Source organism: Vitis vinifera, chromosome 7 (assembly GCF_030704535.1).
Source record: "Vitis vinifera cultivar Pinot Noir 40024 chromosome 7, ASM3070453v1".
Classification (NCBI taxonomy): Eukaryota; Viridiplantae; Streptophyta; class Magnoliopsida; order Vitales; family Vitaceae; genus Vitis; species Vitis vinifera.
In genome coordinates, this window is record NC_081811.1 from 28653109 (window position 1) to 28672955 (window position 19847).

Sequence of the window (19847 nt, forward strand, 5' to 3'; positions counted from 1 at the left end):
TTAACTAATCCTAATTTTAGGCTACGTTAAATTAAGATATGTATGTCTTAACATATTATATAATTTCAGATAAAAAATATATAATATATATTATTTTACTATCACTTATATTTGTTTAAAATAAAAATATATTGTATTGAAAAATATTGGATTTTCTCCAACATTTAATAATATTCACGATTACAATATTTAAAATTTATAAATAATATTTTTATATTACATACAAATAATTTATATATATTGTAAATATTAATATTATTCTATAATATATTTTGTAATTTTTTTTAGCTCTTATTTTTTAACTACGATTTTAATTTATAATCAATTTTTTTTATACAATAAGCAATATAAAAAATAAAATAAAGAATGAAAAAAAAAACTTAAATTAACACATCTTATATAAAATAGATATAAAAAAATTGTGAATAATATATATCACTACTTATCCTAACCCATAATTGATTCATAATAAAATATGATAAACGACGAAATAACTTATCATCCTATTTTATTATCAATCAAATATGATAAAATGTATTATTTTTCGTTTATCTTATCTTATACTATATCCAATTAACCAAACATGACCTTAAAAAATAAATACATTAATTTTGCAATACTTTTCTCATAATCCTTTTTTTTTTTGAAAAATTTATGTCAAAACTTAAATATTGATTGGATGAGTTTTTTAATTGTTATGTGCCTTGAAAACATTTTCATGCATCTCCCCTAATTAATCTTACAATTTTAAGATCTTAAATGTACTATTTAAGCTTGGTGGATCCTCCACGACTTCTTTATCTAAGTTAATCTTTTTCAATTTACTTGTCAATTTATACTCTATTAAAACAAAACGTATCGATAATTTGTGATATTTTGTTTTGTAATCATCAAAATTTATGACAGCAGAACCTTGAGTTAAAATTATATTTATCACTTTTTTTATTTTGTCAATAAAGAGTGATAGTAAAACATTGAACACAACCATTTGTTTCATAATCATAAAATTTTATTTTGGAACCTATGATACTTTTATTTATTTATTTCTTTTATTTTCCATAAAAAGTAGATTATCTCATAAAAAAATATTATGTGTATTGTAAATAAAATGATGAAGGACCATCACATTAAAGACTTCCCGTTCTTTGTATAATGAATATCCCGAGCAAGAAGAAACTCCCTTAATAAAATATATATTATTTAGAGTAATATATATTTCTCTCAATTTTATAATATTTTGAATATTATATATTTATAAAATTTTATATGTTGAAAATAAAGTTTAGATTTAAAAGCCATTTAATTCCTTTTACTATATATTTTATTGCTTGTGAATATTAAATTAAATTATATAATATCTCTTTTATTTAATTTTTTTATTTAAAAAAGCAATGAAATATTATTTTCTATAGATAATAATTATCTTTTATTTAAAGAGGGAAATAAAAATATAAAAAACGGCGAGGATGAAAAAAAACAGAAATAGAAATACATGGTCACGTGCAAAGGGCATGCCATATAGGCTTTCGAGGAACTGAAGAGAAAGCAATCGACATGAGAAAAAAAGAAAGACATCCTTGAAGCTCAAGAAATTCTTTGAAATTTTTTTTGTTTCAGTAAGCTTTACTCCTCCCAAGTCCTTCCACACTTTTCAAAATTTATTTATTTATTTATTTCATATTATTACCACCATCCATTTCTGCACTTTTTAATTAACTTAGTCTATCTGCAAGAGAATCGAATTTCACAGATGAATAGAGAGTTTCTCATAATGTTTTTTCTCTTTATTTGATAATCTATAGCCGCATATCAATATTTCTCTGATTTTTCTTTTTTCCATTTTTGTCTGTGTTTCGTACAGTAGGTTCTCTTTTGAGTTTCTCAGCATTCAAAGAGATAAAAAAAAATTGACCCAAATCGTATGAAAATCGAAGGAAATGTGAGTGTATCTTTTTCAATACGCAAATTCAAGCATGGGTTTTGGATTTTATCTCGGATAAAGTGGTTTTCAATTTCTGGGCTGCATATATCAGTTGCTGGCTTGTTGAGTATTGCTGGGTTTGTCGTGGCTATAAAAGATAATAAAATGGGAAATTTTGGTAGCTTACCATGGTCTTCAGAACGAGGGGATTTTTCGTCGGAGTTGTGCTTAGCACCTGGGCTGCAGAATCTTGGAAATAACTGTTTTTTGAATGTAATTTTACAGGTAAAAGATGTGCGGTCGATTTGAGCTCGGGGTTTTCTTGAGCGTGTTGAATTCTGTTTGGTTGCTGAGAAACTGAGGGAAAAAGGGAAAGGATTTTCGGTTTTTAAAAAATTCCTGCTGTTTAGTTCCTATAGCTTTGTTTGCGTCTTGGGAAAGGATGAGGGAGAGAAGAGGACGAGATGACGTTGAAAATGGAGATAAACAAGAAAATATAATTAGGCCCATTGTTTCATTTTCCCTGGAGTTGAAACAGCAGAGATTTTCAGCTCTTAATTTTCTGTTCTTTTCCCATGTCTCTTGGCAACCAAACGGGGTATAATGATTTGTAGAAATTGATATTTTTAATGTAATTTTTGGTAGGCCCTGGCTAGCTGCTTTTGTTTCCGGCAATTTCTTCACAGAATTATGGAGGAATCTAAATCTTCCTTGGATGAGGAAGGGGTTGAAAGCTTGCCCCTCACAACTGCTTTGACCACTTTGTTGGAAGGTAGAACGAGGAATTATGTGAAATATCTAAATTTCATTCTAACAGTCTAGAACATCAATATATGCACTCCACTACTGTTTTTTCCCGTGTTTTAATTGTTTCAAATGCGGAATTGTGCTAGCAATACGATTGTTGCAGTTTTGTGACTCAAGGTGTTTAGTTTGATGATGAGTTGAATCTCTGAATTCGTTGATGTTCCCCAACTTTCATCAAGCATCAATTACTCCAAGTATTTAAAGAAGCTATAGAGTTGTTTGTGAATTTCATGATTCATTTTGGATTGTTCCAGAATGATTAACATCCATTGCTTTTCTCGTTGTTTCTTGGATTTTCTTGAAAATTTTCTTCATACTTTCAATCTCACTTATGAGTTCCAAACTATTTGTTGCCTAGTACTTCATGAACCTCAAATTTCTCACTTTGATGAAACTTGTCTTGGTCAATTGACCTCATAATTAGCATTAAATTTCTGCAGAATTATGTGCCACTCATGGTGGAAGAAAGGTCTTGAGCCCCCGGAAAGTGATGCTTGCCATGGCTCTTTATATTCCCAATTTCAATCTCACGAGGCAGCAGGTGGGTTATGTGTGTTTTAGTGGCTTAATATTTCCAGAACATTATGACCTGATGTCTAATTTGTTAGTTGAATCTCCATGTAGGATGCAGCAGAAGCATTCCTTCATCTTTTGTCTTGTTTAAGAGAAGAATTTTCAGAATGTTATGTTCCAAATTACAGTTCTCTAGCAGGCGTTTCTGCTTTTCCTAATTGTAGGATTCTTACTCCAACCAAGAGGGGACAACCGAGTGAACAGGAAAGATGGCAGCGACACTTCCTTGGGCCATTCAATGGGATTCTTGGCAGCTTTTTAACTTGTCAAAGCTGTTCATTTCAGGTGATGAGTAGTATTTGTAAAAGTATTTGCACCACATTTTTCACTATTCTAATTTTCGAATTTTGCACACATAGCTCTGTACAATTCCCCTTTTTTCTCAATACCATTGCTGGGTCTTGCAGATCACATTGGATTTTGAATTTTTCCATAGCTTGTCTCTTTCACCAGTGCTCAATAATGGTGGTGCCATTGTATGTTTGTTTCGTTATTTTAGTTATCTGCACATTCAAAATTTTCACTGGGCTTCATGTCCATTTTGATATTACCGTATTACTAAGGTGTTTCCCTTTACTCTGGCTTTTGCTTATAACCATAGATGGCTGGATGCACTGTGGAGGATTGCCTGAGGCAATTCGTTGTTGCAGAACAAGTTGAGAATTATCACTGCCACAGCTGTTGGCATATTGCTGCAACAAAGTACTTATCTTTACGGTCTGGAAATGAGGTACTTCTATGCTATGAAATGCCTGCTTTTATCCCCTAATATATAAAAGTGCAGTCTGTTGGGGTGCATGTCCTTCAATCCCTCATTTCTCCCCGTATTATTTTGTTCCTTTTCCAGATTTTATTTTGGCCTTACCCTTAATGCTTTGAACTTCTGGTTTCAGTGACTCAAGTTTCCTCAATTTTTCTAAATATTTATAGAAATGAGTTGTTACTCTTTGTTTTATTTACTTGCTGTGTTGCCCCTTCTTGTCAGGCAGAAATTCAAAAGCTCAGGTGCTGTAGAGAGCAAGGCTCCTGTGACTGCAGAAATCTCCTTAATCTTGAAGCAGTGCCATGGTCAAATAGTTTTTCACGTACTTTAAAGCAACTAAGCATAGTTCGTTGTCCAAAGGTATGGGCAATCTACCTTTTGTAACGACTCTGAGGTACTTTTCAAGGTCAACCAACCTTGTAAATTTGTGTAGGAATGAGATAAAGCAAGTGGGAAGATCATTATGGTTGCTAGTTGCAAGTTGGATATCTAATTGACTGAATTTCCATGTTGTGGTGCATGAAATCCTTGCCTAAGATGAGTGGAACTTTGTCAACTAACACAGATTTGGATTTCAAGCGCTTGATTTAGGAGAGGAGGAACTCTTGAAAACATGTCCTTTATAGACTGCAATTTGGCCTTTCGTGCCAACCCTTGTGCATGAATAGTCTTAGGCATGTTAAGCATCACCACCATGAGTTCTGCTGAGGAGCCAATACTCTAATCAATACCTCCATTTTCATTTCTAGTATTTTGCTACTTTATTTATTTATTTATTTTTATGTATGCTTAATCTCCATGCATACCCATCCATCTGATCATGTTCGTGCAGATTCTATGCATTCATCTGCAACGAGCTTCAATGACCATATTTGGAGAACTAACCAAAGTTCAGGTATTTAGTTTGTCTTTTCAAAGACAACCCCTAGACATTATTTCAACACTTGTCAAAAGTTGGACATAATTTTGCCAAATTATACAGTACTTGTTTCTACTTTTAATTTTTTTTTTATAAAAACATACATTATTCTCTTAAATTTTTAAGTCAGATACAAGCTTCTTATAAAATCTGTATTAACTTGTTAAATTTTGCAAAACTTGCTTTCTGCAATTAATGCAATGATGCAATTAATGAGTGGCACAGTGATGATTGCAGGGTCATATTTCTTTTCCATTGATATTGAACCTATTGCCATTCATGAAGAGTGAAGTGGGAATAAAGAACTGGGAAGATAATTTTCTAAGACAGCGAGCAAAGCAGCAAAATCAACAACCTGTTCCTGATCTGAAACATTTTAAGTTGCAATTTGATACAAGAATGCTAAATTGCATTTATGGGCTTGAGGGAGAAAACATGAACTCAGAGGCAAGGTATGCTGATGAATTGGGAAGCACTACACTTAAACTTATGGGTAGTATGAATTTTCCAACTCTTGGGGAATCCAGTTTGGCTGAAACTGGAGGCTTCTCAGATACAAAACTTGAACACAGGCGTGATGAGGTTGGTTGAGTTCTTGCTGACATAGAAATAGGTGTGCTGGATGTAGATTCATCTCTTTAATTTGACTATGAGAAAAATTAGCATTTCACATTTGATTGCTTGGTGCCAATGGTCTTCAAGCACATCTTGAGGCAAGGATTAAGAGAACATCTAGGGAAGAAGCTTAATACACAGGGACATTTTGATTCTGATTTTGTCCTGCTATTCAGTTCATGGCCCTGCAGCTCATGGCTTATAAACTTCATGCTTTTAGACTGAAGCTTCTTCGTTTATGATATCAAATGCATTTACTTTTTTCAAAAAATTATTTGGAATATAGATTGTGTATTTTAGTGGATTTGGAGCCACAATAATTTGTTGTAGTTTTTGTTGGTTATCTTTAACTGCCTGTCAAAATACGAGTCCAAAGATTGAATTATGGGCAAACTCGGGTTTCTTGTAGATAATACCAAAAAATGGTGTGTAGATCTTAAGATTTCTACTTTAGACTTCCACCTCCCACCCACCATCCCCACCACCACCATACCCACCATGATGTACTATTAATTTGAAATGTCTTTGCTATATGAAGAGATGCTAAAAAAGGGGATACATTTTCTTAGAAAAACATTCTACCTTATCACTTTTTGCATGTTAGTTTTTCTTATGATGCTTTCTTTTGTTATTATTCAAATATCCGTGCCTCAATGCTCTACCTGCATCCTCACTTTTAACCATGGCGGTTTCCATGTGTTCATGGGATATTAGGCTTTTAGTTGATCGATTTGGTTTTTCTTTGGACTGCAGGTGAGCATGGCTCGTGATTGTGATTCTTTAGATACACATAGTTACCATCTTGTTTCTGTTGTGGAACACTTTGGAAGAGATGGGAGTGGGCATTACACCGTCTACAGAAGAGTGAGAACTGAGCAGGAGAAAGAATTTCATAATGGACAATTTGCGCCTTCCCTTGGGCACTGGTTTTGCATTTCGGATTCTCAAGTATACAGTGTTTCAGAAAAAGATGTTCTTGCAGCAGAGGCTAGCTTGCTCTTTTATGAAAGAATTGTAGATGAGTGAGAACTGCACCTACTGCACCTACTGCATTTGAAATTTGTTGTTTGTTATCCAGGAAAATCCCATTTCAGTTACAACTCCAAGAAGGCTGCTATCAGCTTGAGGAAGTGCCTGGAGGCATATGGCATCTTCACCTATAACAATGAAGCTGATACAGATTCTGAACAAGTTGTGAGGCTAAATTGTACCCCATACTTCAGACCATATCATTATCATAAGGAGAGAATACTCCTCTGAGAAGGGGGCAGCCTTGAGTCTTGAGAATGAATTCATGGAAAGTATGCTTTTAGTTTTCTCGGCTCTCTTGGTGCTTTTCCCCAGCAAAATTTACAGATCTATTTTTGAACTTAAGGACTGAGGAATTTTGATGCGATAATGAACTATGGTGTATTGTTATATAGCAGTTGCATTTGATTCTTTTTCAAGTGATGGTCTCCTTATTCCTTCATGCTTTTTATTAATTCGAGATTTTCAAGGGCATGTTTGGACTTTGGAATGGGAAATCCATTCAGATTTCCTATTGGTCATGTTTGGATTAATTATTAGAAATGAGAATAGGAATAAAAATTTATTTTTTGACGGAAATCAAATTTTATTATTGTTAAGATTTAGGGTATGTTTGGAAGTGATTTGTTTTTAATTACCAAAAATTAAAAATTAAAAAACACATGTTTTAGTAAATAATAATAAATATGTTGTTTTCATTTATTTTAATTCCATTCTCATTTAAATTATCAAAATATAAGAATAAATGAAAAAAATAAAATATTTATTCCTCATTTCTGCATACCAAAAATATATTAATACTGAATTTATACAAAGTTGAAACTTCGACTATCCATGTAAATTCAAAATTTCAAGCTATCTATATGCCTCATAGGTGAACTGCTAAACCATGTGGAAAACCAAAATCAAACCAAGCTTTATGTAAACCTTTGTCTCATTTTCTTCTCTCAAAACCCTGCACCATTTCAGTGATGGACCGGAGGTGAGCAGCCTGTGGTCGATCTCGATCAAGTCCCCAACCTTGGGCCGTACAGTATCTTCTCTTGGCTTAGATATATCATCCTGGCCATGGCCCCATGACAATGGATTTTTGTAGAAAGCCAACCAAAAGAAATGGTATTTTCCCTTTTCTACACCTTTTTCCAATTGACGATCGAGTAAACCTTCCTTTTTATAGAGTGGATTATTAATTTATTCCAAAATTATTTTATATGGAAACAATGTTAAATTATTATTTTAGAAGCTAATATCTACTCCATTCTATCATTTGCAAAGAATAATTTTTATGTCCGTTATCTTTTTCACCCTTAATAATTTCAAAAAGGCAAAATAAAAAATTGAGTGAATTACAACTCTCCCTTAATATAATGATTCACCTCCTAAGTCGTGAGCCATTGAGCGCACCATCGAGCGTGCCTCCTGATTGCACACTTTCTTGAGTTCTTCCCGTTGTGGACTTCCTTCTTAGGTTAAATTTATGTAGCTCCAATAGTGCACCACCCTTATTTACTTATTTTGTACGTCTTAGACCTGCACACCCCTTCCACTTAACACACCCTCCAACAGTGCACCCTCAACCTTTTCTTCTTTAGTACTATGCACATTTACAACGGACGCCCATGAGCATGGCTAAACTCACCCTTCGCACCACCTATTGTGCATGCTCCCTCCTTCAAGCACCAGCTCCACAACTACATGCACAAACTTCTTCTCTTCTTTCAGCTTCACTCAACTCCAACATCTTAATCTACAAATCCCTTTTCCTCTATTAAAAACCTTCAACATCTTAAAAATCTTTTGTTTACACAAACCCAAACATCAACAACTTCTTTTATTTCATAAAATTTCATTTCATATACTTCATTAAAACTTTATACAAACTATCCCAACTTAAACAAAAGGATCACAATAAAATTTATGCAACACGCTCCTAAAACATCTTGCACACCATAAGGCAACCGTCTTAATGCAACAACGCTATAGTATTTTCTTTCATTTTTTATTTTTTTTTACTTTTTTTCTTTTTTATTTTCCCTCGAGTTTTTCATGAACCACACATTTGTGTTTTTAACTTCATTTTTACTTTTAATTCAAACTTTCCAAGATCCAAACAAAGCAACACCGGTAATTTTCTTCATGACAAATGTTGCCTCAATTTTTCCAAACATTGAGAAAAAATAATCCTTGTATCTTTCTGCACATTTTCTATAAACATATTTTATGTATTTCTTTAAGGAAACACATTATTCAATTCAAAATCTATGAAGTTATGTTTTAGAGTTGACACTATGGACATCTTCACAAACCATTTTTCACTATGGCCCTTTTGGTCTTTTTATAAATGGAGCCCAAGAATGAAGATACAATTTTCTAGGTAAAATAAAATTTTCTATTAGAGAAAAACCCGATATGGATTCAAATTCAAGAAAATTTACACACTTATTTGTATAGCCTAAAGTTGAAGCACAAAACCATATAGAAAAACCAGACCAAGCATACGTGCAGTAAATGGAGTTACAGTGATCACCAAACCCTAATCCAATAATTAAACTGATCACAGTTTCTTATCATTTTTCTTCCTTCAAAACCCTACACCATTTCAGTTATGGATCGGAGGCTTCTTCCTCGGCGGAGTGTAGTCCATCTCCGCCAAGTCCCCGATCTCCTCCGGCTCCGGCAGCACTCCATCTTCACTTGGCTTAAACTTACTGTCGTGGCCCTTCTCTGCGGATTCATACTGGTTACTTTCCATCACTCCAAAACTCCGCGCTGCAACATCAAATCAACAATCAGTTATCCATCAAAATTTTACTTTAAAATCAGTTTTAAAGGGTTTTTCTTTAAATGAGTTTAGCTGGTTACCAGTGGCGTTGGCGGTGGTGAAGAAGAAGAAGAAGCAGAGGAGGAGGGCCAGAAGAATGAGACATTTGCATGGCGCCATGGCTATTACTGAAGTGACGATCGGTGGACTGATTCTTCTTAATTAACTTTGAAATTGTGTTTTGTTTAGTATCTTGGTGTTAGATGTTGGAGTGTATATATAGAGAGAGGGATTTGGAGAGATGAAAGGGCGGGCATCAAGACATGTGGTGCAGTGGACAGCAACGTCGATGGTGTAGTAGGGTTGTAGCAATCCTACGTAACATGATCATACTGAGTCCACATCAGCGGTTTCCGCATCTTCTGCAGGAAAAGTTTCCTGAAAGGATGAAAATTAATGCTATGCTCGGCGGCAAGTAATTAGGAAAGAAAAAAATGTTAGAAGAAATAGTTTTCTTTTATGGCTGATTTCTTGGAAATAATACAAGAAAGATAAGTGATACGAAATAGAAAATAATACGAGAAAAATAAGTGATACGAAGTAACGAGAAAGATAAGTGAAATGAATTTCGATGTAAGAAATTAGGAAAGAAAAAGATTTATGGGAAAGATAAGTGATACGATGTAGAAAATAATACGAGAAAAATAAATGAAATGAATTTCGGCTAATTAGGAAAGAAAAAAATATTAAAAGAAATAGTGTTTTTTTTTTTTTTTTTTTATGTTTGATTTCACAAAACGAAGTAGGAAATAATACAAGAAAAATAAGTGGTACGAAGTAGGAAAAAATATAAGAAAGATAAGTGAAATAAATTTAATAAAAATAATTTATTTAGTTTAAATATAATTATTTATTTATTTATTTATTTTTAATTTTTCTTTCTTTTTCTCTTTATATTTTTTTATCAAATTTATAAGAACCAAACATAACTTAAATATTAGCTAGCTCTTCAATTTTATTGTTTCTTGCATGGCATTTTGAGAGGATGAAAATATCGAAAAATCAATTAAATCATGAGATATTGATTGTTGAATTTGAAAAAAAAAAATCAAAATGGAAGGTAAGATTTTTTTTTTTTTTTCTTTTTGGGAAATTTTACATGAAACTACAATAAATGATAAAACAATGACAATGTATATTTAATTAGATTTTTTAATAAATTAATATAAATATGATATAGTATCATTGGACAATAGTATAATATGTACTCATATTAATATCCATATCATAAAATATATCTATATATATTATAAAATTTTGGATGAAAATATACAAAATATCTTGGATATTTTCTAGCTTAGATATTTTACTATATTTTTGTGAAGAAATGATTCACAATTGAAAAGAAATTCTTTTGTTTTATTTTTTTATTTTATTTTTATAAAATTCAGTGATTTTTAATTTTTATTTTTTATTTTTGGGTGGAGGGGCTTAAAGCCATGATATATATGACTTGAGTAATTGGTGGCCAACCTTTAGATCAAATTCTAATTGTTTACAATATGTTTTTCTTTTTCGATCACTTTCATATTAAATTAATTCTCAATTTAATTTATAATGATTTAAAGCTTATAATTTTGGTTCTAAAATACCATATCCTATTTCCTTTTTCTATGGAGCTTTGTTCCCAACAAGCATTGATGACCCTTCACCTTCAAGGCCTCAACCCACATGGCAATTCCTCTCATAACTAATGCATTTTTTTAAAAAAAATTTCTCTTATTAGAGTCTCGACTTTCTTTCACTCTATTTTTTTTTTTTTTTGGTATTTTTCATTAATTATTGAAAGAAAACTTTTGATTAATTGATAGACAATTAATTGATCTAGTTTTAGGATAAGACTAAGGACAATTTTCAAGAAGAAAATTCATGATATGGGACATGGTGTGGTTCATGCATCTACTTGGTGGGCTCACCTTGTCTTTGAGATTTGTATACAATAGACCCTTCCTTCTACTCATAGTAAATAGAGGTTATGAAAAACCCTCAATGGTAAAATAATTATAAATAAAATTAAATATTTTGATATCAAATTTTATTTTTAATTTAATTTTTAGGGGTGTTTTAACCATATTTTTATTTGTATATTTTTTTCCTATAACATTTGTTTATTACTTATACAACAAAAGAGTCTGTCCGACAAAATCACGAGTTTTTCTAATTATCTTTTAATTATAAAATGATTCATTTATTTGTGCCCAAATTACAAATAATGTATTTTTTTAAATAATTTTTAAATTTTTAAGTTCAAAATTATCTTGTTCTAGTAGTAAGGTTTCCTCCTAATATAAAATTATTTCACCATATTACTCAATGGCTTGTTTACATTTGCTTTTGAGAAGGTTCAAGTTATTTTTCAATTTCAATAATAGCTTTTCTTTTATATATATATATATATATATATATATATATATATATATATATAGAGGAAAATATTAATTCTTCTATAAGTTCGATTTTGACTTTCATAAAATTATTTTATATTTTATATATCTATATATATATATATATATATTGGGAAAGTTAAAAATAGAAGGTTGTAGAAGGGGGTAAAACACAACAAATAAAAAAAAAAAAAAAAAGAAGAAAGAAAGGAAAAGAAAAGGGAATTGAACATGAAAAGTAGGGCATTGTTCTATCTTTTCCCTTGATATTTATCCCATGCCAAGTGGGTGGTGCTGGACACTGCCCTAAACAAGGAACCATGTCCTTAAAGTGTATTGATGGAGCCCCCAACAAGGCCATCCCAACTAGTTTAATAGGGACCCATGATGGCTCCAAGTGACCTACCCTTTGAAATCATCTCAATGAATTGTTCCAACTCCAGAGGACAAAGAAGAGAGGATGAGAAGAATCACTTGGTTTCACGAGTTTTGAGAAAAAAAAAATTTATTTGAAAAAAAAAAAATCTACAAATTAAATCTTTCACTAAAATAGTTCTCACACTACTATATCTCAATCTCAACCCGTTGATGCGGATGTGACCAAAGAGGTTTTTTTTTATGTTATAAAATTATAATTAATAACTACGGTTTTGATTCTTTTTTAAAATATAAAGTCCTATTTAATGATTATGATTTTAAATTTATCTTTAAAATGATACTCACCAATTAAGATTTTAAGTTTAAATTTAAAACTATACTTCATAATTATGATTTTGATTTCAAAATTGTAATTATGAATTATAGTTTTGTGACGTAAACGTCTAATGTAAATGTCTATATGAATGAGAAATATTAATCTAATAGTTATTTTAAGAGGAAATTTATTTTATAGATTATTTTTGCTCAAAGCTTTTGGTTTCACACCAGAGTAAGGACTTACTCAAGAGGATGTGAGAGAGATCCAGAATAATCACTTAGCCTTCATAGCAAACTAAATAGGTGGGTCATGCTTGTCGTTGCACTTGAAGAAACTTGTGACTACCTAGAGACTTATGTGCCCTAATTAGAGTGAACCAAGGGTCAATTTTTCCTAGGGCGACACGAGGTGTTTAGGAATAGTGCGATTTGATGCTAAATAAATGATTTTAAATAAAAATAATTTGAAAAATGGAACTAGTGATGGATCAAGAAAACCATATTTTTATGTATAGTACGATTTGATGCTAAATAATTGATTTTAAATAGAAATAATTTGAAAAATGAAGTGAGTGATGGATCAAGAAAACCATTATATATATATATATATATATATATATATATATATATATAGTGTGATTTGATACTAAATAATTGATTTTAAGTAAAAATAATTTGAAAAATGAAGCAAGTGATGGATCAAGAAAATCATATTTTTTTATATTAGTTTTGTTAGAAAAAATAGACTAATCCAACCTAAAGTAATCACCCTAGAGGGGGGTGAATAGGGTAATGATCTCTTTTAACAAGTTTAAATTATATAAATGCAAAAGACAATTATATGCAAATATATAATAACACAATATAAAAACAACTGCATATAAAGTAAAAGAGTAAGAAAGAGAAAATGTAAATACAAGATTTTTATAATGGTTCGACGCAACCCAATTTATATCCACTTTTCTCTAACTTCAATCTCAAGCTTGAGATTTCATTATTTCAAGGCTTCCAAACCAAACCTTCAAACAATATAATTGAATTATAGTTCCAATTCACCATTTTGGACTTTTGACTCCAAGCACCTTTTACAATTTTCAAGAAATATCTCACTCTTGAACAACTTTTCAAGTGATACCTCACACTTAGATTATTTATCTCAAAGATTTACAAATAATTTCACAAAATCCTACAAAACTTTAAGCTCAAATGATATAAGAAAAACTATGATTGAAAGGTGTACTAAAAAATACTCTTTCAAGGTTCAAATATACTCAAGAAATGTTTAGGAAGGTTAAACTGATAAAACAATGAAGATTGATGCCTTTTTATAGAGGAAAATGACCAAATTAGCCGTTGGAGGTTTGATCGGTCGAGTTGGGGGTCGACCGATTGACTAGTCGATAGTATTTAATGTTTGACAGGTGACCATTAGACCTTGATCGCCCCTTGACTGGAACTCGACTGGTTGAGGTTCAATATTGACCGATTTAACAAGCGTTCTAGAAGAGAAATAAAGTTTTTGCACCCTTCAACCGATTGAGGTGAACAAGTCGATCAATTCCTCATTCAGTTCAATTAGTTGAGCCATTTTTGTCTCAACAACTATTATTTTCAACTTAAAACCTTTTAAACAAGTTTGGAAAACATTTGATACAAAGTTTTAGCTGAAAATATGAAATCATCCAATTTTAAAGGATTTAAAACAATTTTTTATTTATTTATGATTTTAGTGTATAAATTAATAATGTAATGCATGAAAGACCTAGTACACAAACAACTTTATAAAGAGGTTCTATGAAGCTTAGGTCTTGAAAAATACTTGTCTTTTAGGTCTTTTTCTTCTTATTATTGACTTATCTTTGGCTTGATTTTGTATTTGTGATTGTCACTTTGGAAATCGTCTTATCTAATCACACTTGAAATATAATTTGTAGGACCTCAGACGACTCTGATACTACTTGTAGGACCTCAGATGCTACCAACTCTCCTTAAAGCAATTACTGTTAGGAAAGGCGCATACGCTAACCTTATAATGCATTCGCCCAAGCGCTCACGACGAACACAAGGGGAATTGATGGATGCAACTAACCCTCTGATCTACCAATATTATCATTAGTTCAAAACCTTAGTTTGTTAAATAGTATAAATTCATATAAAAAATATAAAAAATTTTAATTTTAAAAATTTTATTACTTGAGATCTTAAAAAATTTTATAATATTTTTCAAGAATATAAAATAAGTTTTTATTTTTTTTTACACATTTTATATAGAAGTTATTGTTATTTTTTATTTTTATAAATAAAAAATAAAAAATGTAAGACACCAAAACGAAGAGTGTTATAAAAAAAAGGAGCAAGATTTATATTCAATCTTTTCCTTCACTTTCATGTACTTTTCACTCCAATTTTTCCTTCTAAATCACTTAAAATAAATTCATTTTTCTTTTAGCTTTTTCCCAATCCTTTAAGCAAAACATTGAGATTTTAATTTATGAAAATATCTTCCACTAAAGGTATTTAAATTAAATAAAATTATAAGATTATGTTTGGTTTTTAAAAAATTTAAGAGAAAATATAGGACAATAGAGATGAAAAGTAAAAGAAAAATAAAAAATATATTCAAGATCAACAAATTATTTTTAAATACTTCTTCAAACTCACTTCACTTATTTTTCTTTATTATATAAATATTTTAAAATACAAAATACATAAATTTTTAACTATATTTTATTTTTTTATATATTTTTCATAATAAAACTAAATATGAAAAAACTAATTTTCTTTTAACATTCTTTTTTTCTTTCCTTAATACTTTTCAAAAACCAAACATAGCCTTAATATTTTATTTTCCTTTCCTTAACATTTGTGCGAACCAAACATAACTTAAGGTATCACAATATTAGCTATCAACTTCCTCACATTTTAAGTTGAATTTTATAAATTAAATTTATCTATGCAAAGCAAAAAACAAAAGAACTTGTCTTTTTTTTTTTTGGTTATATTTAGTGCAAAATTGTGTGTTTCCTTGGGAGCCAAATAATCCATTTGCTTAGGTCAAACCCTAGTGAAAGCGAAATTGTAATATCAATTATCACCAAAGATCCATTTCTTTTTGTCTTTCTTAGGAACCAAACGGCCTATCTACATGGGCTAAACCCTAGTGAAAACATAGCATTAATAAGAGCGGCCCTCATCCACAAATCATATTCCAATCATCAGAATCTTGACATCCCAACCGTGGACAAAAATATTCCACTTGTTGTCTAGTGAAAATGGTAATTATTTTCATTTTTACATAGTGCATGTGAGTTACAAAGTACATAATCATTTTTATCATTAAACTTTTTTTTAAAAAAATATTATTATCATCCGTAAGGGAATGTTTGGTTACTGAAAATACTAAATATATATATATTTGGTTTCAACATGAAAATATATATATATATATATATATATATATATATATATATATATATATATATATATATAATTAAAATTAATTAAAATTTATATATATTTAAATTATTTAATGTTTATATAAAAAAATAAAAAAAGTGAAATGAAATAACATATAAAATAATTTATTAATTTTAAATTTATTTTTTTCTTTTTTTTTGGACTTTTCCTCTTTGTTTTTTCTCTCTTATGTTTTCCCTCATATTTTTTGAGAATAAAATATAACATAAGTGACATAAAAGTGTATTTATTATTATAATTTGTGGAGAGATAATATTTGATAAAAAATAATAGTACAATGAAAAAAGAAAGAAAATAAAATATATGAAAAAAAATATTTTTAAAATTTTTCTTTACTATTTTTTCCTATTTTATTCTCATATTTTTCCAACATAACTTATTACTCCTATTTTCTTTTCTATGTATAAAATAAAATAAATTATTTACATTTTTTTATTATATTTATTTATTTATTCTAATAATTAATTGATTTAAAAGAATGAATTTATCCCTAAATTTGTAAATCTAACATCTTTCACATTTGGCGAATTTTAATTTGAAAATAATTTTTTAAAGAGTTTTTAAAATAATAAAAAATTATTTGTCAATAACAAATCTCCAAAAATACTTTTACAAAAGAGTTGACACCCATATAAATTTTCCCGCTTGCCTTCTTAAAACTTTTTCCACCACTCAAACGGGGTTCCTAAAAAATCTCCAATTTCTTAAAAAAGAAAAAAAGAAAAAAAAAAACTCATTCTTTGCCGTCAATTAAAAAAGAATCTAAAAATTATTTTCTTTTAATTTTCAAATTTTCAATTGAATGGTGGAAATTAATTAAATGATCGCATGCAATATCTAGAAAATCCTCTCCCCTCCGTCACTCCTGTCTTTCTCCCTAGACAAACGGCTCATGTCGACTGACCAGCAAGCCAAGGGACAACACTCCATTAATAAGCCCTTGTCTACTCCACACCCTCACTCATAAACCGCATTCCAATCATAAGTTTCCACTACATCACCCCCTCGCAGACAGTATGAACGACTCTCAGAAACCTGCCTGTCGCCAAACCCTACTTGACCCCACAAGCTTCGTCACCATGTCCATGGTCCCCATCCTCGGCTCCGGCAGAGGCTCCCACGCCTGGGGCCGGAAATGGGTTGGAGGGTCTCGTGAAAGGGCTTTTGGTCTGCCTTCTGTCGAGTACTAACCGGCATCGGCTAGGGTCTGGTTAGAGTTTTGGTTTACAGGGTTTAAGGGGGCCGAGGGCGGTGTCATTTTCTTGATTAGGGTGGCAAGGTTTGGAGGGTTTTGGAGGAAGGAGAGTCGCATTCAGGCTAATTTAATGAGGTGGGGTTGGGGGCGTGTTTGGTCTGTGGGAATCTGATTTCGGTCGTTTTCTTTCTTTCATGGACGATGGAACGGAAAGGACAGGAAGGAAATGTGTGGTCACATGCTTAAAAGGTGTATGTATTTATTGATACGGCATGTTTTGAAATAGTTTTTTTTTTTCTTTGTTTTTGGGTTTCATTTAAAAGTAGAAAATAAAATAAAAATCAAATCAAACTGATATCATAAAAAATAAAAATAAATAAATAAATAAAAGATAAAAATTCATGTCGACGAATTGAAGAATCGCCCATATTCGAAAATGACATTTTTCTTTCATACTTTAATCTATAAACCATTTAATAAAATTATTCATTTTGTACTAAATTTAAAAGGGATAAAAACCTTTTGCCTTTTTAGAAGCTTAAAATTAATATTTTTTTTAAATTTATTTATTTTCTAGTTCAAACAAAACTCAAGTACTATCATTGATAAGTTCTCTTTTTAAGTAGATTCATCGTTTTGTTTTTGAACTCTAATTAATTGCAAGTCTTGAATTTGGCTTCACATGCGTCAACGTGTGATAGTTCCTTGCTCTTAGCCCACATTAGCATTGTGTTTTAGAGAATAAAGATTCATATGACAATCAAATGAGATGCATTTAAAAAAAAAACAAGTTTATCGCATTAGAAGAAATTAAACTTGGTGTTTGTTTTTTTACTTAATTCTAAATAGAACATTAATATTTAATAGTGTTAAATATTAGGTTGCTTGTTTTTATAGTATTTTATTTCTATTAAGTATTAAAAAGTAAAAAAACCAATATGTTATTTTTTTCTATTTAGAAAAAGCTACATGCATATTTTGACTTTTTCTATTTAGTAAAAAGTTTATAATAAGTCATGAAAAAGTAGAAAAACAAAATAACCTAAATTCTAAAACTAAATTGCTTTCAGCAAAAAGCCAAAAAAACAAACACCACCTAAGTTTTTTGGAAACAACTACTAATATACATTAGACCTTTATAGGAAACATAAATTAGGCATCTTCCAAAGGCATATTTAACATTAAGATAATTACAACCAATAAAGACAAATAATTAAAGAGGATAAATAAATATAGATGATAGATGGAAGTAAAGAGTTAACATAACCATATAAAAAGATAAATTGAAATAATGGATTAGAGAGGGAATGTAAGAAATTAGTAGGAATGACAATAAAACGAATTTTTTTTCTTTCCGTACTCGTACTACCTCTTGCTTGATGAGAAGGGTATGAGATAAACATAAATAAATTCAAATGAATTTGAAAAGTTTTAAAAAACCTATGATGAATTTGAGTGTGACTTCTTCTTATCATGCTCCACTCCAATTATGTATAATTTTAAATAAAGATTTATTTATTTATTTTTTCATTTTTAAAATTTTTTTAACATAAATAAAAATATTGTTTTTCATTTATAAATTATATTTACTTTTAATAAAATTAAAATTTTAAAAACATAAAAATTGAATAAAAATTAAATAGGGTGGCGAGTATGAGAATTTTCTATACCTACCTTGTCTCTTCTCGTCCCGTTTATTTATTTATTATTATTTTTTTTATACATGGGATGATAATATATATATATAAATAAACAGAACATGGTTGGGATAGGGGTGATTCGTCCAAAATCGCTCAATGGTCATCCTTAGAATTAGTATAAATAGTATTGCAATATAAAAAGTAATAAGATGGATTTATATTTTAGACGAAATTAGAAGATTCAGAACCAATTGGTATTAAGTAAGAGGTATACTAGCAATAGAATTATAAGTTTTTCCTTGCTCAACAAAAGGGTTGTCTCTAATGGGGGGAAACTACGTTAATTTGATAAATATTATTGGTTTATTATCTAAAAGGTAAAATTATTTTGAGATCAATTTGTTTTTCTTGATACAATTGCGCTCATATGCCAAAACCAAGTGTGAGCCCAAACTATAAAGTGTGCTCCCTTTAACTATTGGACAGCAATCTGGGCCCACTTTTATTTGTAGACTAGGTCCATGCCCAACTCAAATGCGTTGGGCCGTAACCCAGTTAATTAGCATACGTTTCTTGGACACTTACAAACCTAATATTTTTACAACCTTCACGATTCTTGGAAGGACAAAGACAAAATTTATCTTTTTCTAAGGTTTGATGAAAATTTGTATATATGATCTCCATAATCACGTGATTATTTTTCAAAATTATATATTTAAGACTTGCCAACTAACCATTAGGAGGTTAAAGTAGTCATTTTATTAATTATTTCAATTACATTTATTTAATTTTATTCATTTTGTAAATCTCCATAAAATTCATTGATTTAGAAAAAAATACACCTTTTCAAAAAAACAAAAAAAAATTATTATTATTATTTTAAAAATCCAACATCTTAGAAAGTATATATTTTTTAAATTGTATATATAAAAAATAACTAGAAAAAATGTCAAATTTATTTATTTTTAAATGATATATTTTTAGAAGATATATTTAAAAAAAATTAG

The 19847-nt window shown here is 30.0% G+C and overlaps 1 protein-coding gene across 6 annotated transcripts; it reads left to right on the forward strand.

Annotated features, from left to right (window-relative positions):
• The first annotated feature begins 1509 nt into the window (after positions 1-1509).
• LOC100266433 (ubiquitin carboxyl-terminal hydrolase 27) lies at positions 1510-7076 on the forward strand. 6 transcript variants are annotated; one of them, XM_010654580.3, is made up of 12 exons: positions 1510-1616; positions 1862-1939; positions 2034-2206; positions 2567-2693; positions 3169-3269; positions 3353-3586; positions 3709-3777; positions 3903-4031; positions 4287-4424; positions 4897-4959; positions 5221-5565; positions 6352-7076. In XM_010654580.3, the coding sequence occupies exons 3-12, from the start codon at positions 2087-2089 to the stop codon at positions 6622-6624; spliced, it is 1599 nt and encodes a 532-aa protein (XP_010652882.1). In that variant the 5' UTR covers positions 1510-1616; positions 1862-1939; positions 2034-2086; the 3' UTR covers positions 6625-7076. The 6 variants fall into 6 exon arrangements, with proteins under 6 accessions (XP_010652882.1, XP_010652880.1, XP_010652884.1 ...); XM_059738711.1 differs by having other exon boundaries at positions 1521-1616; positions 1865-1939; XM_010654578.3 differs by having other exon boundaries at positions 1862-2206.
• Positions 7077-19847: the final 12771 nt, after the last annotated feature.